The 27,074-nt window shown below is 39.5% G+C and overlaps 1 protein-coding gene across 4 annotated transcripts in view; it reads left to right on the top strand.

Moving 5' to 3' along the window:
• Nucleotides 1-27,074, top strand: part of NALCN (sodium leak channel, non-selective) — a 308,079-nt gene that overhangs the window by 246,193 nt on the left and 34,812 nt on the right. For 3 of the 4 annotated variants that reach the window (XM_059685056.1, XM_059685053.1, XM_059685054.1), the window contains 10 exons: nucleotides 8,949-9,050; nucleotides 9,430-9,499; nucleotides 11,157-11,248; nucleotides 11,337-11,459; nucleotides 13,757-13,813; nucleotides 14,053-14,173; nucleotides 14,270-14,401; nucleotides 15,362-15,529; nucleotides 17,200-17,304; nucleotides 21,184-21,290. In XM_059685056.1, the coding sequence (XP_059541039.1) occupies nucleotides 8,949-9,050; nucleotides 9,430-9,499; nucleotides 11,157-11,248; nucleotides 11,337-11,459; nucleotides 13,757-13,813; nucleotides 14,053-14,173; nucleotides 14,270-14,401; nucleotides 15,362-15,529; nucleotides 17,200-17,304; nucleotides 21,184-21,290 (1,077 nt within the window). Of the gene's footprint in view, nucleotides 1-3,188; nucleotides 3,276-8,948; nucleotides 9,051-9,429; nucleotides 9,500-11,156; nucleotides 11,249-11,336; nucleotides 11,460-13,756; nucleotides 13,814-14,052; nucleotides 14,174-14,269; nucleotides 14,402-15,361; nucleotides 15,530-17,199; nucleotides 17,305-21,183; nucleotides 21,291-27,074 lie in introns of all 4 variants that reach the window. The other variant, XM_059685057.1, reaches the window with a different exon arrangement.

Raw genomic sequence — 27,074 nt, 5'->3', positions numbered from 1 at the left:
ATAGGTGACTGGTTGACCAGTTGAGTAACCTATTGTCTAGAGAGGCTAGTTCATTAGTCTGTAGTTCAGATGAATGGATTTTTGGAAAGTTCCTGAAGCTAACAGTGGAATTACTTATTGGTTAATGGCCTTAAATTCCTGGACAGGCATTTACTGGAATGGATAATAAAGTCATATTGATGTAGAGAGCTTAGTTCTTGATATTGATAATTCAGCTACGGGGCTGCCAGTGGTCTCAGTTCTCAGGGGACTCGCATTTCCAAATATCTGCCATTTGACACGAGGATCCACATGATTCCAGTATGTGGAGTTTCCTATGAACAGGAAAGCCCACAAAGGCAGACGTCCTTCAGAGAAGAAGGGCTCCAGAGTTTGAAGTATTTGAATCATTGGTGGAGACACCTTTTCTATATGTAATCATTTTTAATTTTTATTCTTATACGTATTTTTTAATTAATGATGCCTGAGAAATAGAAATGAATTTCTGGATATATTTGAGAACTCTTTAATAAGAAACAAAGGTGGGCTATTTTTGCAGAACTCTAGACTATAGTTGCATGCTTAATTGCAGTGATTCACCTGGAACAAATGGGCATCTGTATTGTTATTTTCAAGACTTAACCTGGAGAGTATTGTGGGAGATAGAATGTCCTACCACCTAATATATAAAATTCAAGGTTGTTATTAAATTCACTGTTATTATGCTTTCACTTATATGTGGAATCTTTTGAACAAAATAAACTAACAAACAAAATAGAAACAGATTCTTAGATACTGAGAACAGACTGACAGCTGTTAGAAGGGAAAAGGTGAAGGGATTAAGCAAAGAAAAAACTCGTAGACACAGACAATGCTGTGGTGATTATCAGAGGGAAAGGAGGTGAGGAGAGGTAGGAGAAGGTAAAGGCGGGGATAAATGATGATGGAAGGAGACTTGACTTATCGTGATGAACACACAATACAATATACAGATGACATATAATAGAATTGTACACCTGAAAACTAAATAATTTTTTAACCAATTTTATCCCAATAAATTTAATAAAAACTTTTTAAAAAAATTCACTGTTGCTTTGACTTTGACTATACCATTCAGCTCCACTAAAGAAAGCTTCCTTCAAAAGGCAGTGGATGAAATAAAAATAGCAGTGTGCTTTAAAACACATTACTGCTGCTACTCAGATTGCTCTAGTTCAAAGCCTTGAAATTGATTTAAAAAAAATCTATTATCATTCCTACTAGGCTGAATGCATAGAGAAATGTCAAAATAAAATAAACATTTTGTATTATTTTTAAAAGTTCCCTTCTTTTGTGGTTTGCCATCAGTACTCATTAATTAGAATAATATATTCATAACCTTTTTAAAAATATGTTTTTATTGATTTAGAGAGAGAGTAAGGGAGTAGTGGAGAGAGAAACACTGATGTGATAGAGAAACATCCATTGGCTGCCTCCTGTATGCACCCCAACCAGGGATGGAGCCTGCAACCTGGGCATGTGCCCTGACTGGGAATCAAAACAGCGACCCTAAGGTGCACCAGACAATGATCAACCCCCTGTGCAACACCAGCCAGGGATTCATAATCTTTTTGAATGCTCGGTCTGATATGATATTTGCATTCTGATATTTGGATCTATGACAAAATTTTCCTGGCCCTGCACTTGTGTTAATCATTTTTAAAGTCTAAAGAATAGCCTTTAGTTGATTGCCACTTATTACAAAAAAATAAATTATAGTTAATGGCATATGTAGGGTTAGTTTTTCTCATCATTTTTTATAAACATATATATTTTTAAATATATCTTTATTGATTTCAGAGAGGAAGGGAGAGGAAAAGAGAGCTAGAAACATCAATGATAAGAGAGAATCATTGATTGGCTGCCCCCTACACGTCCCCCACTAGGTATCAAGCCCACAACCCAGGCATGTGTCACTGACTGGAATCGAACCTGGGACCCTTTAGTCTGCAGACTGATGTTCTATCCACTGAATCAAACCAGCTAGGGCTATAAATAGATTTTTATTGATATCAGAGAGGGAGAGGGAGAGAGATAGAAACATCAGTGATGGGAATCATTGATCAACTGCCTCTCTCATGCCCCCTACTGGGGATTTCCCCAATCCTGGGCACATGCCCTTGACAGGAATGGAACCTGGGGCCCTTCAGTCCTCAGGCCAACACTCTATCCACTGAGACAAACTAGCTAGGGCTTTCTTATCATTTTAAGAGAATCATTTTTATTGACAACTACAATTTATAACTTAATTGAAGGAAAAAAATATATATATATTTTTTAACAACCAAAATTCCATTCAACCTTTCCAAAAATTTATTGAGAAATGATTGACATAACGTTACATTAGTTTCAGGTGTACAAGATGATGATTTGATATTTATATATTATGAAGTGACCACCACAATAAGTCTAGTTAACATCTATTACCATATATAGTAAAATAATATATTCTGAGATGTTTTCCTATATAGTCCCTGATTTGTAGTAATCAAGATAGGTTATTTTTCTGAGCTAGTATCTGCTTTGTAGATTATTTATAGATAAGCTTCAAAGTGATTGGAATATTGCTCTGGCTTGGGAGACCTGCTGTTAAATTTTACCTAACAAATGTGGGAAGATATTTTAACAAGGTGTTCCTTTTACTATTTTATCGTTGGAGAGTAAAGTAATAGGTAATATAGAAAAATATGTATCTGTGGGAAAATTGGTTATTATGGTTTATGCAACATTAACAAATTTTCACTTTTATCATGATAAAATGTTTAGTTTTTGTGTTGTAATTTACAGTTTTCTGAGTCAGCGGTTGGGTTACAAAAATTGAACTCCAATGAATGGTGTAAGGTTTCAGACATTTTATTTGCTGAATTTTAATAGATGCACTAAAGGCATAGTTTTTCTACGAGTTACTTTTTCTTTTTTATTAATGTACCTACAGATGATAAGAAATTAAAGGCTTCTTTTTATTTTTCAATCCACAATGGGGTTTTGGTTGGCCCAGACATGTATTTGCATGTCTATATAAGAAAACATTTTTATTCATAATGCAAGATTGGAAAGAACTAATCTGCTGTTGCTATTCAGGAGCCATATTCATTTACTCAGGACTGGGCTGATTCACAAAAGAGTGGGGTATTAAGTACAATAAAAATGCAGCTTTTTCCTCATCTCAGCAAGAGCCCATTACAGAGGAACTCACCCATTAGTATCTGCTGTTGTCTCTACTTTGGACAATCACCTTGTCACTTCACTGGAATCAGGTAAGAGCCATTCCAGGAAATACTCATCTATTTTCTTACACAGTTCATCCATAGCTTTACATAATTATCCTGGAAAGACTATTTTCCTGTTGTCTGTTAATGTGATTACACTATATTAAACATCAGATAATATTTTACCATGTGCTACCTTGTGGAGCTCAAGATTAGAGTAAAATTCCTCAAATTTAATGCTTTGCAAAGTTACATTGCAGTTTTTTTTTTAGATAGTAATTACATTTAATACCAGATGGTATCATGTTATTTAACTTTTCTATAATGGATGAAGATAATCTGAAGACTCACAGATCTCTCTTTTTCATTACAGAATATACAGGCTTTGCCAACACCTTTGTTCTGGAACATTAAGAAAGAAGACATGGAGAAAGCGAAGAAAGAAACCGAGGACCCCCTGCTACTGTTTCCATAAACAACTAGTGGTGTTTAAAGGCTAATAAAGCTCCAAAGATCTCTCATATAACCATAATCTTTGGGCCAATTTAAAAATATTTTAGATGGAGAAATTTCAAGAAAAATAGAGACAATTTCTTAAGATGCGGTTCTCTTCCCCCAGCCTCCATAAAAGATCATATATATATATATATATATGGCTGTCATGTAAGGGGCAATTGAAATTCCACAGCACAAAGGCAATGCAAAGAAGAAGAAAAAAGAATCAATCTTTCATATGTTTTTTTTCAAAGGCTTGGCAAGAAACCAGGGGTAATATTTTTGCAACTGGGAATGTGTGTTTGCTGAAGAATATTCCCACATTTGAATCATCATCAGGGGTCCTAGTCTTGTTTTACTTTCAAAGGTAGAGAGGGCATAACATTAACCCCAACTGGGAAAAGGAAAATGCCTCACTGTAATTCTCCTCCAGGGAGCAGGGATAAAGGGATTACATATGCCTGCATAATGGAGAATTTCCTCACTCAGACAAGACAAAAGACTTCATTATTTTTCACCAGACACTTGAAGCTTTGTGCCTCCCAGCTCCAGAAGCCAAGCAGGCAGACTTTTTTTTTTTTTTTTTTTTAAATATGAAGCCACTAGATGGAGTTTCTAGGCACTGGCCCTTCTAGTCCTTGCCATGATGAAGAGACAGAGAGAAGATGTTGAAGACGTTAATTCCAAGATGATATCAATCTTTCCCCTAAGAAAAGTGAGAGCTTCCCTGAAGATCATTGTGTTCTTTTCTGTACCATTATCTTTGCTTTTTCTCTAGGCAGCAAATAAAGGAACACTTCCTTCCTGAGAACATATTTTTAAAATCTTTATGTGAGATCAAAAGGCATCTAAATTTAAATGAAAAATGTTAAGTGGCAAAATGTAACTTAATTTAATTTTACAGTACTTCTTCTGAGTAGGTCTTTTATTAAAATATCGGTAACATATTAAGAGCCTCAAATTACTTATTGGTAAAATATTAAAAATCTCAAATTCCTTTGTTATTTTGTACTTTGGCTTGGTGGTAGATTGCTATAAGACAAGATATATGGAGACCATGTTCCCAGTGACAAGTCAGATCTCCCTTTTACGATATTGAAATGAGTGCAGCTCAGCCTCATTTCAGCTTACAGGGTTTCCCTTAATAGCTTTCACCTAGAATGTAGATAAAGGTTTATAAATTTTCTACTTGCAGGAAGCAATATCTGATTTTCTTTCATTCCTGTCTAAGGGTCCCATCTGTCATAGGTGTGCAGCTCATTTTTTGATGGCATAGTATTCCAACCTGAGATAAAATTAAGATGATTTAGCATGCCCTTTAAAAAGTATATTTCAAACACATGCTGTTTTGATTGTTTTCATGCTTGATAAGGATGAAGTGATCAAAAAAGAAATTAAAATATTTGATCTTCACAGAATTTCAAAGTTCATTCATTTAACAAATATTTATTGAGCACCTACTGAGTTTTCTCGTTCGAAAGCCATTGAAGATACTCAAAGGAAAGGGGCAGACATGGGAGCACGTGATGCAAGAAGAGTCTGAACAAGAGCACCACTGAATGGAGATGGAGACTGTTTACCTTTGCTTTGGCACCAGACTCGGAGGTGGAGTCCTGGGATGTGTGAGGCTGGCACAGGGGACCATGTTGAGCCTAAGCACCAAAGATGACCTCTTAACACCAAGCCAATTTGGCCCTATCTGCCTGTCTTCACTTTTCTCAGATTACATGGGTACTTTTGGAGCCCAGGAAATGAGGAGGTGGGTATACAGCCTCTGCTCAGAGAACAGGAAGACCCTGGCAGGGCCCTCTCAGTGAGCAAAGTAAACCACCAAAGCTTATGCTTGGCTCCAATAGAACTCTGAAGTCACCTGTTACATGGTTTAATGGACCCAGAATTACTGGGCTTTTTTTTTTTCATCATTTATCTGGGTTAAAATTTTACTAGCAAACATAAACATAGAAGAAAGTGGTAGGAAAAGGAAATGAAAGCAAATGGTTGTACATATTATGCTCATTTAGGTGGCCATCTCAACCTGATTAAGCACAGGTTTTCTAATTTGCAGGGTCGAGCTAAAAAGCATCCTCCTCCCCCATGACTGAATCATACAGAGAACAACAACTCACATACTATATGGCTGAAACTCCAACCCGTTTTAATACTATTTTCTGAATTCTCCGGACCCAGTGGGAAAGAGTAGAGTGATCTTGAGCCAAAGAGGAAAAGGAACTTGCTTTCTCACCACCATTTCACCGAGCTGTTGGAAGAAGAGATACCAGTGGGGGGTGGGGCAGGAGTCTTCCCATCGCCAAGGGTCTCCACTGTGACCTGCTTGTTTGGGGTCAGAGGAAGAGGATCTGACCCCAGGGTCCACAAAGGCCACCCAGCAGGTGTGGGTGTGTTATGCTGCCCCAGGTGCCAGAACATCCTTCAGGCCCTGGAGTCAGTAGATGCAGTGCTAACTCTTCCTCCAATACGAATGCCCAGACAGCCTTAGACTGACTATTGGGCAAAAACTGTAACTGTGCAGAAATGTGATTGCTTTAGTATGTCCTTTTCTCCTTTCTTTCTTTTTGATTCAAACTGGCCTTATCCAGCACCCTGACTCACCTGCCTCCTTCTCCCTTGCATGTTCACTCCCTTAAGCATTAAGCCCTCAGGACAATGAGGTTCTGATGAGCATCGAATAATCCTAGAAATAACGCCTTGGGTCTGTTGACCACAGAGACAGAGTTCTGGTCAAAGTAGCGATGGCCTCTAGGCCTCACTTGTGTTTCAGCTCCAGGACCTCAAAATCAGCAAAACCAGACAAAGTGATACATCAGGACCAGACCCTAGCACCAACCAATCAGTAGAGACCACAACCCTGACCATGAACCTATCTTTCGTAGTCACCATAATTGATGATTTCCCCCCTATAAAACCCATTCCTCGGAACCAATCAGGGATCCAGGTTTTGAGCATTAGCTCACCTATGCCTCTAGGCCTGGGCCACTTCCTAAAAACCCTCACTTTTTGTGCTGCAAATTCCTGTTTGCATGGTATTAGGCTTTGATGTGCACAGGCACACAGACCCCTCCAGCAGGCAGCTTAAAGCCAGTTACATTCTTCTACTTCAAACTTAGCAGGACAACCAACTCAAATGAGTATGTTATAACACAGTTGTATGTATTTTGTATGTAAGTCCTATAGGTCTCAACTACTTTAGGGGAGAGCCTTGTAAGAAAATATAAAAGTTACTAAGACAGTAGCTGCAGGTTAAGTCTTGACAGTTTACACTAATGGCGGGATCTGTATATATATCAGAACTACACCATTGTCCAAATAGATTTTCTCAGGATGGCTTCATAATTTTCAGTTCTTTGTTGGACAAATAATCCATAGTGTACCTAAGATCGTGCTACATCTTTGTCAACTCAGCCTAACTTACAAATGCATCTTCCTATGCAGCATCATTGTAGTCTTGGAAATAAGCACAGTCTCTGTATATCATCTCATAAATCCTTGTTGTTTAATAAAATTTTATTTGCATTTTAATGTTTCCTGCTGCTTATTAAACTAAGAAAAGTGATTATTTGAGTTTTATTTTTCTGTAATGCATTTGCATTCATTGAGTTTGTATGATTCTTCATAGGTATTCTCCATAATTATTTTCATTGGTATCAAAGGCATTTTTAAGTACTTAAATATACACATGATATCATAAAAACTGCTGTTTTAAGTATACTAAGCAGATGTAGGGAGCTGCTCTAGGGTCAAACCTGGGGCTGACCTGTGGCAGAGCCACAAACAAGTCCCAGCCTGGAGGGCAGAGCTCTCCTAGCAGTTCTATTTTGTAAAAGTATTCTTGACAGGAAGCCTAAAGCTCCTTTTCCTGACCTTGTAGCCCTCCCAGATTCCTTTCTAAGTAGCTAATGGGCTGTGGGAGGTGCAGCAAGGGTTGCCAAAACAAGAACATTTGTATACATGTTAACCTTGTTTTAATCAGACTATAAAGTAAAGCATCGGCTTGCAGGCTGGGTCTTTTGTGTCCTCATCCAGGCATGGGAGATCCACAGAGCCCCAGCTGTATTCTCTTGTCTGGCTTTTCTTCAATCCTTCACCTCACCTCCTCAGGTTCACCCTTGGCCTTGCTGGCGCCGCACAAGCAGACACAGATCTTTTCTCAAAGATCATAACTCTGAGACAGACAGTAATGTAAATCAAAGCTAGTCTAGGTAACATGTTAGGAAACATAAGTATGAAAGTGTTTATGTAAAGCAATGACAGTAATGGACGTGTTCAGGTGTTGAACAAATACAGTGTCATGAGATGTTCATATCATAACATCATCGTATTGTAAGCCTGTGAGTTTTCTTTGAGATGAAGGCCTTCTCCTAATGTTCCCCATTAGGGAACTGAGCTGAAGGGCCACTCAGCGAACTCGTGACAGTGTCGCCTTTGGCATACAGCTCTCCTAAGCCCTGCATTTCTCTCCACTTGATGACTACATCAAGGGAATTTCTATCATTTCTGTTGGAGACAGCTTTCTGGAGAAGAAATTTTGTTCTCTCTCCAAATCATTCACATTACAGGTGTTGAGTCACCCAATTGTGAAAAAGATAGCATATTTTTAAAAATCTTTGGAGTTTTGTGGTTGCGAAGAAAGTGGTGACTGACTGACGACCTATAAGTCACAAGCTTCAGACTGTGGTTTCTCTCGGTATTAATTCCAGCTTTAGTTACATCTCTTTTGTACTAATTTGTGCCCCTATCTAACTTTATGCTTTCCAATTTTCCTAGAGTGCTGCAAAATCTTGAAATGTATATTCTGTCATCCCAGGGGCCTGGGTGGACAAACCTTTCCCTAAGGGCTTTGAAAACCGCTAAATTCAAAATCAACATCATGATTAACTGTGGTCAGGCTGGCCTTACTACTCACAGAATCCCAATAGAAGCTCTCCTATTTGGGTGATGGGGAGGGAAAACATGTTGGGGGTGGCGGGGTAGAGAGAGCTTTCTGTTTATTTTCCAGCCCCTCTTCATAGCCAGGACAGTTCTGTTTTGTAAAAGTATTCTTGTCAGGAAGCCTAAAGCTCCTTTTCCTTTAGGATTGTGTGTCATTTGCTGTGTTTTGCCTTATCATTGGTGTTTCCTTAAAAATAATGAGTAATGAGCAGTTATGTATTATTCATTCCAAGTGTACAGATCACACATTTATCATGGGCTCCTTTTTTTTTTTCCTAGAGCCTGCACTCGACAGCGCATGCTGAGTGGCTCATTTGAGGGGCAGCCGGCAAAGGAAAGGTCAATTCTCAGTGTGCAACATCACATCCGCCAGGAGCGCAGGTACATGCAGCAGGAGACGAGGCTGCAGGGAAACCAAGGACAGGAGTGTTACAGGAAGTGTTTGCCGCACACAGCCCTGGTTAGCAGATAGCATGCATTCTACTCCTTGGTGGTAACAATAACGAAATAGTCACGATCAGATCCAAAGATTCGAAAGTTCTTTCAAAAATCTTCACCTTGGTGATGTCCAAAGGAAAATTCTGAATTTCAGTGAGATGTTATCAAAGACAGTTGGTAGACAAAAGCTTTTGCTATAAAAAAGAAATATACGTGTTTTATTTAAGGAAAGTTGTTTTATTTATTTTTTTAAACAATGATCATTGCTTAAGTCCAAAGTTGGTCTTGAGATATATTGACCAGTTGGTTGTGGTTGTTTTAGGTCACTAAGACACGGATCAAACAGCCAGAGGATCAGCAGGGGGAAATCTCTTGAAACTCTGACTCAAGATGTAAGTTCTAAGCAAAGCTTTGGATTTTGAAACATGATTATTAAGACGTATTTAAATGACAGCTCAGACGATTCCAGTGCCTGGGTCTTTCTGTCACATTGTCACATCTCCATAAGATTTTCTACCAGAGAAAATCAGGAGACTCAGGAAACAAATTAAATGGCCAGGGACAGAAAAGAGATGATTAACCATAGAAAATTCCAGACATCCGACAAACTATATGCCGTTGTTAAGACAGCAACACAAAAAATGACATACCAGTTACATTTCACTGAAATTAAAGACATTCAAAGCACATTATAGGAATGATTCACATTACTAACTTTGAGTATTTACTAAATTCCAAATCTCTAGACCAGTGATGGTGAACCTTTTAGGTAAAAATTCAGAGAAGGAACACTAGTTCCGAGGACTTTCCTTTCATGGATTTCAATAGAAATGCACAGTAAACTCCAAAACCAAATTAGGACATGGCTTTTAAAATACATGTTTAAAATATACAACAAAAGGCTCTCTTTGAATAATCTCAATTGCAGAAGTTCATTTCTTCTTCAAAGATGCTTTCTTATATTTTCTACATAGATATAAAACAAAAACCCACCCCCTGTCTTCTCCATAGCAAAAGATCATGGGAATTCTGCTTATTATAAGAAATCTTTCCTCTACAATAGAAGCAATTTAAATAGAGAGTTTCATCTTTTTCACTTGTTATAATAATAGAAGAGAAAAACAATTCAATGTAGGCACTACGATCTATAAAATGTTATCAAGTTATTTGAGCAATGTCTCTACATCTCCCACAGAGTGAAAATCAGAGTCAATGTGCTTCATGATCTGCTCCCCACACACACACCCCTCTGGCCTCATCTCCAACTCTGTTGCTTGCTTTCCACCCACACTGGCATCCTGGCTTTTCCGTGTGCAAACCCACTCACTCCCCAGGAAAAACTAATTTCTGCAAAATTCCAGTGGCCTGCATCCTTCTAGTCTTTGCTCAAATAACAACTTCTTACCGAGGCCTGCTCTGACCTGTTTATTTACATTTGTAGGCTTCTAGCATGCTTTATTCCCCTTTGTTTTTCCCCAAAATGCTAAATCTTTTCTAACATTCTTACTTGTTTTGATCTAATTTTGGTTTGTCTCCCTGATTATTAGAACATTAGCCCCACAAGACTAGGGTTTGATTTTTCATATTTAGATTTTGTTTGTTTGTTTTTGCCATTTTGCCATATTCCCAGCACTGGAACAGTACCTGGCACATAATTGGTTCTCAATAAAAGTTTTTATTGAAAAAAAAAATCGTTTGGGCCTAACCAGTTTGGAGCATCGACCTGCGGACTGAGTGGTCCCAGGTTCGATTCCAGTCAGGGGCATGTACCTTGGTTGCAGGCACATCCCCAGTCGGGGGTGTGCAGGAGGCAGCTGATTAATGTTTCTCTCTCATCGATGTTTCTAACTATCCCTCTCCCTTTATCTCTGTAAAAAATCAATAAAATATATATTTTAAAAAATCATTTGGAGTAAAAAACACCCTTGCTAAGATGACCATGGCCATTAAAGTTTATATAAAATAAAGATATGTATAAATTGATCATTTTGGGGTGGTTGTTCAAAAATATCATCCATTTTGACATGCCCCATTTTAATTTCTTTCTAGCATTCCAATACAGTGAGATACAGAAATGCACAAAGAGAAGACAGTGAAATAAAGATGATCCAAGAAAAAAAGGAGCAAGCAGAAATGAAAAGGTACAGGGTGCTACACTGTTTCTTGGCTCTCACTTTGGAACAGCAAATGTTCCCTTAACCTTACTCTCCCATAAATGTCCCCTTCAAGGAAAGTGCAAGAAGAAGAGCTCCGAGAGAACCACCCGTACTTCGATAAGCCACTGTTCATAGTGGGACGGGAGCACAGGTTCAGAAACTTCTGCCGGGTGGTGGTCCGGGCACGCTTTAATGCGTAAGTACACTCAGTTTCAGCCAGGTGTTTGGCCTGAGACATACAAACAGCAGGTGGGGTTGTCATACCAGGGAGAAGGAACGTGTAATCCTAATGGGGTCACAAAATAAACTGTGGGCTAATTAATCATGCTGCTCCTATTTGCTGAGCAGCCAACCGGGTGGAAAACAAACAAAGGTTGCAAGTAGTTTAAATTTATATAAAACTCACGTTTAGAAAGCACTTAGCCGTTTTTATCTGTTCATTTTAACTGCTGCCCAGTAGGTTTGTATCGGTGTTATTAACTCCACATTCATTTTGAACACGGAAGCCAAGGGAAACTGAGCGACAAGGCGAAGGCATTGCATCCATCTTCTTTCCCACTTGTAATTTCTTTATGATCAAAATACCCCAATCCGTTTCTTCTAGAATAATGTAAAGTAAAAAGAAAGTTGACTAGTGTTTCCATTATCAACTGTTTCAAGAAGAAAACCCACTGGCCAGTGTCTCCATTCCTACCCATATGGAACAAATGGGCAAGAGGCTGTCAGTGCGGTCAACCTGGAGGCCGCTGCATTTGTGATGACTCAGGCCGTTGTTAGCAGGCAGCCAGTGGGTGACATGGAATTTTTGTCATGCATAACTTTAAGTAATATCCTGAAGACATTAAAAGTCGTGGAGGAAGTATGAATACTTCCCCATCGATAGCTGGAATTTCTCTGATGCTATCATTTAAGTAAATTGACCTCCTGTGTTGATAATCAGTAGCATATGATACTCACTATCTGTTGTGAGCTGAATTGTATCCACCCCCCAAAAATATTCATGTGTTGAAGTGCTAACCCCTAGTACCCTCAGAATGTAACCAAGATAGGGACTTTTTAAAGAAGTAATTAAATTAAAATGAGGCCATTAGAGTGGGCTCTAACCCAAAATGACCAGTATCCTTACATGAGGAGGACATTTGGACAACACAGCCACGTAGAGAGGGGAGACTACATGGAGACACAAAGAGAAGATGGCCATCCACAAGCCAGGGAGAGGGAACTGAGCCAGAGCCTTCTCTCAGCTGTCTTAAGGAACCAACCCTACTGACACCTTGAACTTCTAGCCTCCAGAGCGGAGAAAATGAGCTTCTGTTGGTTAAGCCACTCCATCTGTGGTACTTTGTTATAGCAGCCATCTGAAACTAATACGCTGTCATGACATTCAGGACTGGAGGAGACCTCAGCAATCATTTGGTGGTGTTTGTGTATCTTCTCCTCCAACGGGGGATGACTCTTAGGTCAGCAGAGATTAAGAGCTTTGCCAAGGATACCAGCTAGTGCATGGCCCTCTCTGACAGCCAATCCATTGTTCTTTCTGCTTTTCTAGAAAGATCTTCACAGCTTCAAATAACTGAGTAAAAATCATTAAAAACTCCCCTGAGTTTTCACAAAGTAAAGGAAAAAGTTGGCAATTTAAAATTGATTTGATGAGTTCCAAAGTGGGTTTTTAATCTGGAATTATCCTGTTGGCTGCCTTCATGTTAACACCTAATTATTAATTCTCCACTCCATTTAGTGTGATGTAATTCTCCTTGTCAGCAACGCAGCTGATGTGGACCAAAGATGACTTTGTAGTAATTTGGAGTACACATACAAACACTATTAGGGGCTTCACTGAAGATTGGTTCCCCAAAAAAGTAAAAGTTAGAGATTCCCTTACTGAGAAATTCTATATACATTACTCCACAAGATCACAGTTAAATACAGGGTGAAGGACTCCGTTGAATTTAGAGATATTTAATTAAATAATTATGAGGAACATCTTCAAACTGCTAAGGCAAAGATTTTAACTGTGTGTTTTTAAAGAAAAGCCAAAATTTAATTCTGTAAAATCCATATCAGAAATTGTTGAATGGAATCATCAACTCTAAAATTAAATATTTTGAGAAATATAAAATTTTACTTTCATATGTATTAACCGCAAGCTCTTCTGATTTTTTTCATCTAATGTTCTCTGTCTCCCAAAGTCACATACAGTTAACATCTATAATAATAAAAGTGAAATATGCAAATCGACAGAACAGCCGATCAGCAGAATGACTGGATGACCTTCCAGACAAAGCCAGGGTGGCTGTGAGGGCTGAGGCAGCCGGGGCTGCGAGGGCCTACCCTTGCACGAATTTCACGCATCTGGCCTCTAGTATATTAAATGGACATTTTATAAAGGGTAAAAAGAGATTTAGGTAGATACGATGTTTCTAAATTCTATGCTGCCAAGTTATAACACCATTGCTATATTGCAGAAGTTTATATGATTATTCTCTCTTACAGATCTAAAACCGATCCTGTCACAGGAGCTGTGAAAAATACAAAGTACCATCAACTTTAGTAAGCTTTCCAACTTCTGTTTCCCATGCACATTTGAAGTTTCTGTGTACTATTTTATGATGCATAAAAATATTAAAAATGCCCTCTATTTTCCTGCTATGTTGTGCCATGAAATAGACAATTGATGATTCATAAAAATGTACCAGTCACATTATTAGAATCACAACAGTGACTTCTCTGGCTTTTAGCCGCCTTTACTGGATCGTGTGCGTTCCTCAGTTCTGTTTGGTTTTTGGCAGTGACTTGTTGGGATTGGTGACTTACCTGGACTGGGTCATGATCATTGTAACCATCTGCTCCTGCATTTCCATGATGTTCGAATCTCCCTTCCGAAGAGTCATGCATGCACCTACTTTGCAGGTACCTCTGCTGAATCTTAACCCACAGCTCTGAGGAAAGACACTGACCTGCATCTTTTCCATTCACTGTGATCAAACTGCCTTTTGCTCATTTCAGATTGCTGAGTATGTATTTGTGATATTCATGAGCATTGAGCTTAATCTGAAGATTATGGCAGATGGCTTATTTTTCACTCCAACTGCTGTCATCAGAGACTTTGGTGGAGTAATGGACATATTTATATATCTTGTAAGTCTTTGAATATTTCCTAAATATAAAATATAATGGATTTGTAAAAGCTCCTGCTTTTCTTGGTACAAGAGTGAGATATGTGAGTCACCAAAGTTTAGATGCCAAAACTGAATTCTTAAGTAAAGTACTAGTAAGTCCATTATAGCTGAATAAGAGGCATGCATATAAAAATCTAAATGGAAAGCATTAAAAAGATTCATGGAGATGGTTGGAAATACATCATCCACTTTTATGTATGCATAAGACATGCATTAATAAGGTCTATGATAGCAAAATTAGTTTGGCCCCCACAATTCTAGTGGCTCCAATACTAAAAAAAAAATCTACATCATATAATTGATTGATGAGCTGCCTTACTACTAAAAACAAACTAAAGTGAGAGTGGTTGGACCTTTCTCCCAATTCTAAGGCACAAAATACCTGGCTAGGAAAGACCATTCAACTGTTTGGTTAAACTAATTTGAGAAACCATAGGAAACAACTCAAAGAAATTTCTTTCTTTTTTTTCTCTTTATGTTCAAGAAGGTATAAAATCAATTTCTTTTTCAGCACAGCAAGGAGAACTGTGACCCTTAAGTGCAACATGTATAGGTAGTTAATAAAATAGTATTAGGTCATGAATGAGGTTTAGTCTGATCAAAGGAATTTCAATCCTGCTGACATGAGCAGCGCCTCCAGTGTGTCAGTAAGAGAAGGGCCAGAGTGCACTGGTGCACACCCGTGGTGGCACCCCGTTCCATTCCTGCATATGCCTGATGACTTTGCCTTAGGGTTGCTTGGGTCTAGATTGGGTTCATAGTTTAGAGTGAAGAGACTGCATAGTCACTGGGTGAATGCGTGTCCCATATAACACATGGAGTCTCGCCTAAGGGATAGTTGTAGTCAGCTGGCTCTCAGAAAATGTACACAGTGGCGGATAAATTGTATAAATTTCAGAGATGATTTTTTTCCTTCTAGGTGAGCTTGATATTTCTTTGTTGGATGCCTCAAAATGTGCCTGCTGAATCAGGAGCTCAGCTCCTCATGGTGCTTCGGTGCCTAAGGCCACTGCGGATATTCAAACTGGTGCCACAGATGAGGAAAGTGGTTCGAGAGCTTTTCAGTGGCTTCAAGGAAATTTTTTTGGTATGTTACAACAACCTTCCCTCCCAGTGCAGCGTCCACCTCTGTAATGTAGCTAATGAGAGGATAAAGTAAGTCTTGCTTGTCAAGGTGAAGTCTGCAATTTTAGTTTTTGGTCAGAAGATTATAGAAGCACTAACAATACACAATACACCTTCAGAAACTTCACCCCCAAATGCTTCTGCCTTATTAATATATTTCATTCAACAAACATTTTTTTTCCCCTAAGCTAAAGAAAAGCTCTATGGAAATGACAATGAAAGGAGAATCCAAAGACAGTTTTTGCTGACACTTCCATTCCTAACTGTTGGCCCTAATTTCTACTCTGGGTTTTAGTTTTCCCATTTACCTCACAAAATGATATTAGGACATTTGGGTTCATAATCTCATTTAATATGTCACTTAAAGCATATAGCAGTAGAATTTATCTCTGATCTCTAGAATGTTAACATAAAACAACACACACAAAAAGAAACAAATAAATATACCCTACTCTAAGTAACCTAAATATACAGTAATGGATACTTCCAAATGTGATTGAGGGGAAAAACATTCTTTTTGCTTGAGTGAACATTGATTTAGGGTCCTTTTAAGAGCAGGGCTGCAGATAAAATGATGAGTAAGATGCTCATTGCTCACAATCTGTTACAGAAGGAGTGATCAAAGGATTCTTGTTATTACTGATGAGTTCTGCTTGTGCATGGAGAAATGTGAATGAATTCCCATAAGCCTATTTCATATCTTGCTTTCTAGAAACACACCTATGGTAAGAGAGCAGCTGTAGTTGCATTTGATCCTAAGCTATTTTACAGACAGGTTGGACTGTTACTATAGGCATGGAGTTGCTAACACTTTTTAAATATGTGTTTAAAATTCCGTATTTTTTTGTCACAAAGCCATAAAATGTTGGCTTTCACACCGCTAGATCTGAAGAAAAACAGAATATCACCTGATGGCTAATGTGGCATATCTTTGACCCTTAATAGATTTTAGAAGAGAATCTATAGGTGCCTTTCTTCTGGTGATGTTTCTGTGCAATTTAAGTATACTTAAGGTATATTTTGGGTTAGTCGACAAGTACAGATCAATAGTATGCTCAGTATTTTACCCTTTGCCACTTTTCTCTGCGGAGACCAAAGTAGCCATCCAGCAGAGGGAGCCTGAGCCAGTTAACAGATTTGTATGTTTATTTTAGACTGAATTACTTGAATCCTGTGAGTAGCACATTCACATGCCCTCATGCTCACAAGAAAGCAAAGCCACTACCCCTCTAATTTGTGTTCTGCTAATAGAGATATGAATCCATTTTGAGAAAATGGGGAAAATATAATTGTTTAAACATGTTTCTTTTGTTCCATTCAATAAAATAGATCAAAGTGTTGACTTTAAAATCAGAAAAGTCTAAGTCATATCAACAATACCTTAGCCCATATTCTTACATGAAAGTTGTATGTTTTTATTCTGAAAATTCAAAACCTCTGGTTAATTTTCTTCTTTTAACATTCCAGTAAGGCTAATTGAATGACCTGTGATGGAGAAGTTAAAAAATATCATCAAAAGATCATGAATTTCATACAATGTTATCAGAAAAGTCCCGTTCATAGTGCTGTTCAAACCAAATGTACTGTTTAAAGTTTTACTGAGAGATTTGACATCTCACCAATTTCTTTCAGGTCTCCATTCTTTTGTTGACATTAATGCTTGTTTTTGCAAGCTTTGGAGTTCAGCTTTTTGCTGGAAAACTGGCAAAGTGCAATGACCCCAACATTATTAGAAGGGTAAGATACTCCTTTCTATCTTTTGGAATAAAAATTAAGGTAGTTTACCATCCCTTGGTAAGCATGTGCTGAGACAACTTTGACAGCCCCCTGACAAAACTCTTAAGAATTCTCTTCCCATGAACTCCTGTGGCTTAAAGCATGTAGTATGTCTTTTCCGGCTAACAAAGCTTTGTAAGATTAAAAGCACATTTCAGGGAATTCTACTCTTCCCTCTTATTCCAGTGACAATCTACTGTTGTCATCTTCTGCATAGTCACCCAAGATTCCAGATGTTGAATCTCAGAAACTTTTCTTTTGAGTCTTCCTGAACTTAATCCTGCCTCTGTTGTCACATGACAGTCATGTCAACAAATAGCCTCCCCACCCAAAAGTATGAAAGGCAAGGTCTGACTTTCACCTCCCCTGTATAACACTTCTCCACTCCAGCATTCTCCCCATTAGGAAGTCAAGGCCTTGCACCAGCTCTTCTTTGCCCAGAATTAAGACAACTAACAAAGACCTGAGCTTGAATATTTTGCTAATGCTGTTCCTTTAGTCAGTGTCAGTAAGAGAAAGCTAACTGCTGGAACAACCCCAATATTTCAGCTGAACATAATGAAATGAATATATTGCATCTTCGGTAAATTGGACAGCTCTCCTCCAAATGACCTTTCCGGCATTCAAGTTCCTTCTGTTTTGTGTCCCCACCCTTTGCTATTTTCAAGTCTTCTCCATTTAGCTGGCTCATATGAACAAAGAACCATCTCTGACTGAGAAGGCTGAGCTCAGAAGCAGTACACCTCACTTCAACCCATGTTCCACTGGGAAGAGCACAGCCTCACCAGACTGGAAGGCCTTCGATATGTAGCTTAGTGGTGTTTTCTGTGGGGGAAAAGGGACAGAGTTTGGTTAATAATTGCCAGTTTCTGCTACACCACCCAGTGCCTCAATCTTTTAGGATTCTTCCCAAAATTATGAGTAGACTAATGAAGTGAACCAAGTACTGCTAATGTATAAACTAGCAAAAGTATGTACTCATTCATACAAGTAAAATAATGCCCATGTCCATTAAAATGCATGTTTCCAAAGGATTAACAGAGTTGAATTACAATAGGTATTTCCAGCAACTATGATTATCTAATATAGAGTTTTATCAGTTTGAAAAGTCTTCTAATTATGAAAATTATTAGCTGTCTAATTGGAACAAAATACAGATAACATCTTTGTGCGATCAATATTCATTATGGAGTATATTCATAATGAGGATTTCAGGAAGTGGCAGGACAGAAGAGACATACTTAAGTTGGGCAGACCTTATGTTGTTGCACAAGGCACACCTAAGTCACTGCTTCCTTTAGCCGCCCTCCACAGAGGATAAACCTGAGAAGAAATAACAAGGAACCTGCTATAAAGGTCATGGTGTACCAAATTAGCTGATGAAGGAAATCATACGGAACTGAGTCATTAGTCCATAAGCTTGCATAAGGAAAGTAGGATTATTTTAAATCCAAGCTGAATAGAGGCCAAGAAGAGAATAACAGCATTTCAGGATGAAGCCTACTGGGAACCTTGATGACTCAGTATATTACTAACAGCCTAAGTGCAGTGTGATTTTATGTTATCTACTCTTCCCCAGTCCAAGCTGAAGATTGATGCTTACTTGGATAGGAGACAGAGAGCACACAGTGGACGGACAAACACTCAGATATCATGGTGCATTTATCCTCTTTCTCAGAGCAATGAGGCCTCAGCAGTAGGCTCATAAGAACGCCTAAGAAAACTTAGCCATCATAGAGAGCAGAATGATAGAAAGGAAACTGGCGTAGTGAGATGTGGTCTGTGTCCTTCCATTGGGACAGGTTTTTTCCTAGTCCTGACATAGGAGGCCAAGGCCAAGGAGACCAGGTGGATGAAAGGAACTGCAGGTCTACCTCGGAACTTCAGTCTATCTTTCTAAAAGAAGGGAAAGGGGAAACTAGATCACATAGCTAATGTTTAAAGATAACATAGCTTTGAGCTGTTAGTGCTGTGTTTTCCAGTTGAGAGAACGGGTTAGTTTCTTGATGCCTGTCTGAGCACTTCCTCCCTCAGTACCTTTTTCTTAAAACTTGAAATATTGACACCACTTTAGGTAGAGATATGGAGCCCAGAACTTAGTCACCAAAGCCCTGTAATCAAATTCTGAGAATACCTTTTGACAGTTAAGTTATTAAATATCAGTTATGTACAAAGCACCATGATTGGTGAAATGAGGGCTGGAAAAATATGTAAGTCACTGCCCCTGCTTTGCAGTATTTTTTGCCCAATGAGAATGTATGTTTCATGTGTAATCCACGTAACATAAAGTCATAATTTAAAAGAGCACATGAGAAGTGAAAGTAATGTAAGTAGTACTTCCACCTGGGGGCGCTGTGCTGGGAAGGCCTTAAGGAGGAGAGAGCATTCTAGCAGGAAAGAGCCTTCAAAGCAGAGGAGGCAGAATGAAGAAAGTAGGTATGGTGACTTGTTCTAATCACTTAATCCCTCTGAACCTATTTGCTCCTATATAGCACTTCTCACACAGTGATATTATAAAGATTAAATTAGTTAATTTATGTAAAGAACCTAACCCACCCATTCACTTCCCTCCCATGCCAAAATGAACTGAAAAACAGGCCAGAAATGTACTTTAGGAAGAGATCCTCAGAGATCCTGCCGGTCTAAGGGGATCAGAATTTCCTTGATGAGAAATGAGAAGTCATCAAAGGTTTATAGGCAGAGGAATCAGGCAACTGTTGGTGCTTGCAAAGTGCAAGGGGAGCAGGGAGAAGGGAGTAGGACATCCCCTGAGGGCTCCCCGTACGTGATAGAGGGCAAGCTGGGCTGAGGGACCCCCCCACTCCAGTGCACAAAATTTTGTGCACCGGGCCTCTAGTTAGAAATAATGCTATCTCTATATATAAAAGCCTAAGCAACCGGTCGACCAGCCAGTAACTGTAACGCACAATGACCACCAGGGGGCAGATGCTCAACACACAGACATGGAGACATGGAACAAACTGATGAATCTTAGAGGGAAGGGGGCAGGGGGGAGGACAGGGGGAGATTAACCAAAGATCTTATATGCGTACTAGAGGCATGGTGCACAGATTTGTGCACCAGTGGGGTCCCTCAGCCTGACCTGTGGGGATTGGGCCAAAACCGGCTCTCCAACATCCCCTGAGGGGTCCCGGATTGCGAGAGGGCACAGGCCAGGCCAAGGGACCCCACTGGTGCATGAATCCATGCACTGGACCCCTAGTTTATAATAATAGTGATATAAGCATTCATCTATAATTTCGCTGTGTATGTTTTTTGTTGTTGTTGTTTTTTCATTTCTCTTAAATAGATACCTAGAAGTGGAATTTCTAGGTTTTAGGTAACCCTTTGTTTGGTCATTTGAGAAACTGCCACGCTATTTTCTAAAGTGGCTGCACCATTTTGCATTCCCACCAGCAGTATATGAAGGTTCTAGTATGAGGATTTCAATTCTGCAAATCTTTGTCAAAGCTTGTTGTTAATTGTTTTAATGATAGCCTTCTGAGCAGGTCTTAGTGATATCTCACTGTGGTTTTGATTTTCATTTACTTGATGACTAATGATGCTGAGCATTCTTTCCATGTGCTCACTGCCCTTTGTACATCGTTGGAGAATGTTTAATCATATCTTTTGTCCGTTTACTAATGTTTTCAGCATCAACTTTCACCACTCATCTCTGTAGTCTTTGTTACTATTTGTGGTTAGCTGTCCATATCACTTTTGTCAAATAAAGATCTTTGTGACTCTATGTAAAATGTATTTCTTATTTTTTATCTTTTCTGAGTTCCTCTTCTGACCAAGTTTCCTCCTTCATCTCTCTCTCTTTTTTTTCTATTTTAGGAAGATTGCAATGGCATATTCAGAATTAATGTAAGTGTGTCCAAGAACCTAAATTTAAAATTAAGACCTGGAGAGAAAAAACCTGGATTTTGGGTGCCCCGTGTTTGGTAAGATATTAGAAAAAAGAAATCCCTAAGAGTGCTATATTTGTCAACATAAGATTTTAAATCAGTACAATATGGTATGAAAATAAGTGTAACTCAGATAGAGATATGAAAGTGCTTGAAAGGAAAAGCACTGAATTACAACAGGATATAAAATTACTGTAAATATGAGAGCAAGTGGTACCCTGAGTCCCACGTTGCTTCATGAAACTAGTAAAATATCACTGAAGTATTTTTCCAATATTTTAAAAGTTTGTATCTGGATTCATATGGCTTCCAAATTTTTGAGATTAATATTTTTTCAATCAAATTTTTAGTCAAATTTTAATTTTTAAAATTAATTTAAATTTTAAAAATTTTTAATCAAATTAAAACTAAACTCACCTGAATGTATATCTTTAAGGGCAGATCTGATGTCCTCATAGTGGTTGTGAAGAAGCCTACTTACTCATAAAGCTATTTCAGTTTCAAAGCCCATTGATAGTGAAGAATTTTCATCATTGAAACACTAGATAGGAATAATCAATAACACAATTGATTATATCTAACTCTTTAAAATTTGTCTTTCTTGAAAATGAGTTTTCAAAGCATTTACATCAAAGATGGAAGAACCTAGTACCCTCTTTCTCATCCATTTTACTGAAGACCATGAATAAAATATCTCAGTCTGCTTCATGGATGAACTAAGTGTTCTATCAACTACATTTGTCCTTTAAATTGTTACCTGTGTGATTTTTTCCTTTCATTTTACCTTTTAGAATAATGAGTGAAGAATAGCAACTACTTTGCTTTTGTCACAATCAACTAAATGTCAAACTCTTTAAAAGGAATAGCATTTCACCCATTTGTACCCCTAGGACTTATAGTTACAGCTTTGGCATTTCTATAAAATGAAATTCACTTTTATAAGCAATGCAATGTATATTGGGTTGTTTTTTTAATACCAAAGATTTATTTAAAAATAAATTAATTTTGGATTTTTGGCCATATATATATATATATCCATAGGACTATCCTTATCCCAGTGCTAACTAGAAAATCAGTCTCATTTACATTAAAATAAAAAATTAACACTAGATTGCCCAAGGAAGTCATTTTGACTGCTTTTTAATTTCAATTAGAAAAACAATGATGTATATAATGACAGAATTTCTTAGAATTTGGTGACTTTTTATACAACATATAAATGCGTTTATTAGTAATTGTAGTTACCTCCCGCTCCTTCATTTCTGGTATATATATATGTGTTATACCTATATTGCCCAAAAGCAGTCATTTTGACTGCTTGGGGAAATTATGACTCTTATTATTGAAATTGAGTAAATTTCTTATATGACCAGTTCGGCTGTGTATTGAAATAACAGTTTTCATTTTTTTTCGATTACCGTCACATGATAACATACAAGTACATGATAAATTGTCGATACTTGATAAGTTGCAGTTGCTCAATTAGCTAAACTAGTACTTGTTATTCGAATCTTTATGCAGTGATACTTGTTCTAATAAGTTGTTTATTTTATTTCTTTTGCGCCCTAAATTCATGAAAGAAATGTCGAATAGAATTGAGTTATTGGAAAAGCTAAGGAACATAAGTGAAGAGTACTCCGATATTATTCTTTCACAATGCAGTCATTTTGACTGCTTTTGGGCAATATAGGTATATACAAAATTTCGGTCTTTCTAGTGTTAAGGAAGCATAAAACATTTATTTTTTGTGAGGTGAAAACTCATTATTATACCATAAATAATTTATTTAAATCAGTACATCAAATGGGATTTTTTTTTCCTACTGTTTTGGAATTTTGGCTAAAGCCTTGAAGCTGAGGTTAACAGGAGATAAATTATTATTATATTCTAAAGAGAGCCACTAGGCAATCTCAGCAGAACTTATTAAAATTTATCCACCTCCATCACCCAGGTCATGCAAAACAAAACACTGCACTCATAGATGACCTCATGAAGTGGATGAACTCAGTGGAGTGCTATGGCATCTCTCCTTCCTTTATTATGGAATAAGGTGCTTCCCACCTCAGCCAAGTCAAGTATCCAGGAGGGCTAGCTGATATCACATATTGGCAAGGCTTTGTGGTCAAGCAACTCTTCACTGCCTGGCAGGGCAGGGTTATCTGATGTTCCCAGAGGTCTGAGTCATCACTACTTAGGCTGCCTAATCTGAGCTGTCCTGATGGAACCCTTTGTATGTACTGCAAAGGACTAAGTGCTGGGGAGCAGGTCCCCTATTTGAAGAGGCTGTTCATGTATTTCCAGGAGTGGGAACTGAAAATCACCTATAGACTACCTTCGCAGGAATGGTGCAATGGGGCATTCTCAATGGGGAGTGTTTAAAAGTATAGTGTTCTAATAGAAAACTTGAGGTATAATAAGGCCAACAGATCAAGAGACAATCAATTACCATTGAAAAGATAGCTAGTTGCTCATAGCTCCCAAGAGGAAGGGCCAAGCCATACCACGGAGCCACTCAGGGAAGCACTAGGGTTGGTCACAGGCAGAAGGAAAGACGCTGTGGGAAAGAGCTTTTCTGGGTTCCTTGGGAAGGAAGGTGAGGCAGGGCCGTCAGGCTTAGGATTGGCTAGTTTGATCATTTCAATGGGCTCTGGGGCATAGGGACTGCCTTCATGATCTGGTACCTGGGCCCTGGTGTGATTAGGGCTGGTATATAGTGGTCCGGAGTGTGAAAGCCTAATAACAGAGGAGGTTGAGGGTATGGACTCTTGACTGACTAGTTTGTATTTGAAAAGCACACCCTAGAAAGGACTCCTCCCAAGGTTGGGAAGAGGGTGATGAGGGAGGCAGGATGACTCGGCGTTTTATCAGGTTGTCCAAAACAAAGTGTGTCCTGCATTTGTATGTAGGGCAGATGGTAAAGTGTCAAGTTTACAGAAGCTAGAAACATGGTTAATATACAGAGTTTCTGAGGAACACACAAATGCACAACATAAAGAATAACAGCTGCTGTGACAAGAGCAACAATGGCCAGAGTACAAGAGCATAAAATGCACAGCCTCTCACTCCATTTCTGTAACTCCAGTCTTATAAGAACCAGATGGCATCCTGAAGAGGAGGAGTGAATCAGAGTAGCCAACGCTCTTCTTCCCTCCTCAAACCACTGATCAGGCTGAGCTGCTGAGGATGGGATCCTTGCACAGGGTTAAGACAGGCAAGGTTGGATGTAAAGCGGAGTGGACTTTTTAGAATGAGACTGATCTAAAAAGCGTTGACCTCTCCCCAAGATGTCAGGAAGGGAGCTAGGATGTACTATACAGCAGTATTGGGAGAAAAGTAAAGTTTTTTTCCAGTTGTACCCTATGTTATTCAACTTTGTTTCATAAAATCATCTACTTATGATTTTTAAAGTCAGAGTTAATTAAAATGTAATGTCTTATGTAATATGGGTTTCAAGTTCAATGACACTTTAAAAGCTTAAATGGATAAAGAGGTATCATTTAAACATCATCACAATAGCTTTTGTCCATTTGTTCAGAAAATTGTGACTTAGATTAATTTTAGGGACCCGTAAATCTTCCATCAAATAAATGTTAGCTGTCACCAGATAATTTTTATATTTTTCTTCTTAATAAGCTCACCAAGAATTAGCAGCTGAAAATTTTGTAATTTTATATTGGCTAGTTTATGATTAAGAAAATAACTTTTATCTGGGAATCGGCCTAGAGCAGTGGTTCTCAACCTTCCTAATGCCGCAACCCTTTAATACAATTCTTCATGTTGTGGTGACCCCAATTTCATAGTTACAAATTGAACATAATTAAAGCATAGTGATTAATCACAAAACCAATATGTAATTATATATGTGTTTTCCGATGGTCTTAGGCGACCCCAGTGAAAGGGTCATTCGACCCCCAAAGGGGTCGCGACCCACAGGTTGAGAACCGCTGGCCGAGAGGAATGCTTTGATAATTATAATTAGGACATCAATATGCACTATCTAATTCAGGAGATAGTCTGGTTTCTGTATTTTCTTTTCAGATGAATACATGCATTTCCTTTGGAACCACTCAAACTTAATGAGATACAAATTACCTTGCTAAAAAGGATTAAACATACCATGTAACTATTGTGTGTTTTGTTTTCAGCAGAAGTCTTTGATATAGGAAAATGTAATTTATGAGAAAAAATCAACAAAGTACTCAGTTTCATAATAAGTGCATTTATTGAGTGATTACTATTCACTACCAGGTATTATGCTGTCACTGGGGACAAACTATGGCCCCTGATCCCCAGGAGCTTGAAGTCTAGTGGAGAACAGAAAAGGAAATTACAAGTAATCCTATCTAATAAAAGAGAAACATGGTAATTAGCATACATCCGCTACCCTTCCCATTGGCTAATCAGGGTGATATGCAAATTAACTGCCAGTCAAGATGGCGGCCGGCAGCCAGGCAGCTTAAACTGAACATGAGGCTTGCTTGCTTCAGTGACGGAGGACTCCAACGTTCCCCGCCTGCCTTGCCGGCCCCTGAGCTTGCAGTTTGAAACATTGTAACAAATATAGAAGCTAAACAAAACCCCAGAAACCAGCTTTCAGCCAGCCGGTATCTCAGAGCTGGAGTTGATACAGTGTTTCGAGATTATAGAACCCAAACAAACCAGATACCTGCTTTCAGCAGCAGAGGCCTCAGAGCTGGAGCCAGAGCTAAAGCTGGCCCAGAATAAAAAAGAAAAAGAAAAAAAGGAGCGGTTGGGAGCTTCAGTCACCGCCAGCCTGAAAACAGCCCTCAGCCCCTCACCCAGACTGGCCAGGCACTCCAATGGGTACCCCCACCCTGAAGGGTGTGTGGCCAGCTGCAAATAGCCATCATCCTCTCATCCAGGCTGGCCAGGCACTCCAGTGGGGACCCCCACCCTGATCCAGGACACCCTTCAGGGCAAACCAGCCAGCCCCCACCCATGCACCAGGCCTCTATTCTATATAGTAAAAGGGTAATATGCCTCCCAGCACCGGGATCGGCAGAGCCTCGAGGCCTCCCGGCACTGGGATCAGTGTGACAGGGGGCAGTGCCCAAACCCCCTGATCGCCCTGTGGCTCTGTGTGTGACAGGGGGCGGGGCCACAACCTCCCAATCCGCCCTGCTCTGTTCCTGACAGGGGAAGGTGCCCCAACCCCCTGATGGGCCCTGCTCTGTGCCTGATAGGGGGGAGCTCCCCAACCCCCTGGTTGCCCTGTAGCTCTGTGTGTGACAGGTTGCGGCGCCCCAACCCCCTGATCGGCCCTGCTCTGTGTGTGACAGGGTACAGTGCCCCAAACCCCCCACCCCACGGGCCCTGCTCTGTGTGTGAGGGGTTAGAGCCATAACCTCCCTATCGTCCCTGCCCTGAGTGTGATAGTGGCGGTGCCCCAACCCCCTGATCAGCCCTGCTCTGTGGGTGATAGAGGGCGGTGCCCCAACCCCCTGATCTGCCCTGCTCTGTGTGTGACAGAGGGTGGTGCCCCAACTCCCCTATCGGCCCTACTCTGTGAGTGACAGTGGGGAGTTCCTCAACCCCCTGATCGGCCCTGCTCTGTGCATGACAGGGGGGAGTTCCTCAACCCCCTGATCGGCCCTGCTCTGTGTGTGACAGGGGGCAGAGCCCCAACCCCCTGATTGGCCCTGCTCTGTGCGTGACAGGGGGTGGTGCCGCAACCTCCCCATCGACCCTGCCTTGAGTGTGACAGGGGGGAAGTGCCCCAACCCCCCAATCGGCCCTACCCTGAGCATGACTGAGGGTGGCATCGCAACGTCCCAATCTGCTCTGCTCTGTGCATGACAG

This window comes from Myotis daubentonii, chromosome 2, assembly GCF_963259705.1.
Source record: "Myotis daubentonii chromosome 2, mMyoDau2.1, whole genome shotgun sequence".
Classification (NCBI taxonomy): Eukaryota; Metazoa; Chordata; class Mammalia; order Chiroptera; family Vespertilionidae; genus Myotis; species Myotis daubentonii.
The sequence above is the reverse complement of the archived record's forward strand: the minus strand, read 5'-3'. Positions and strand labels throughout refer to the sequence as shown.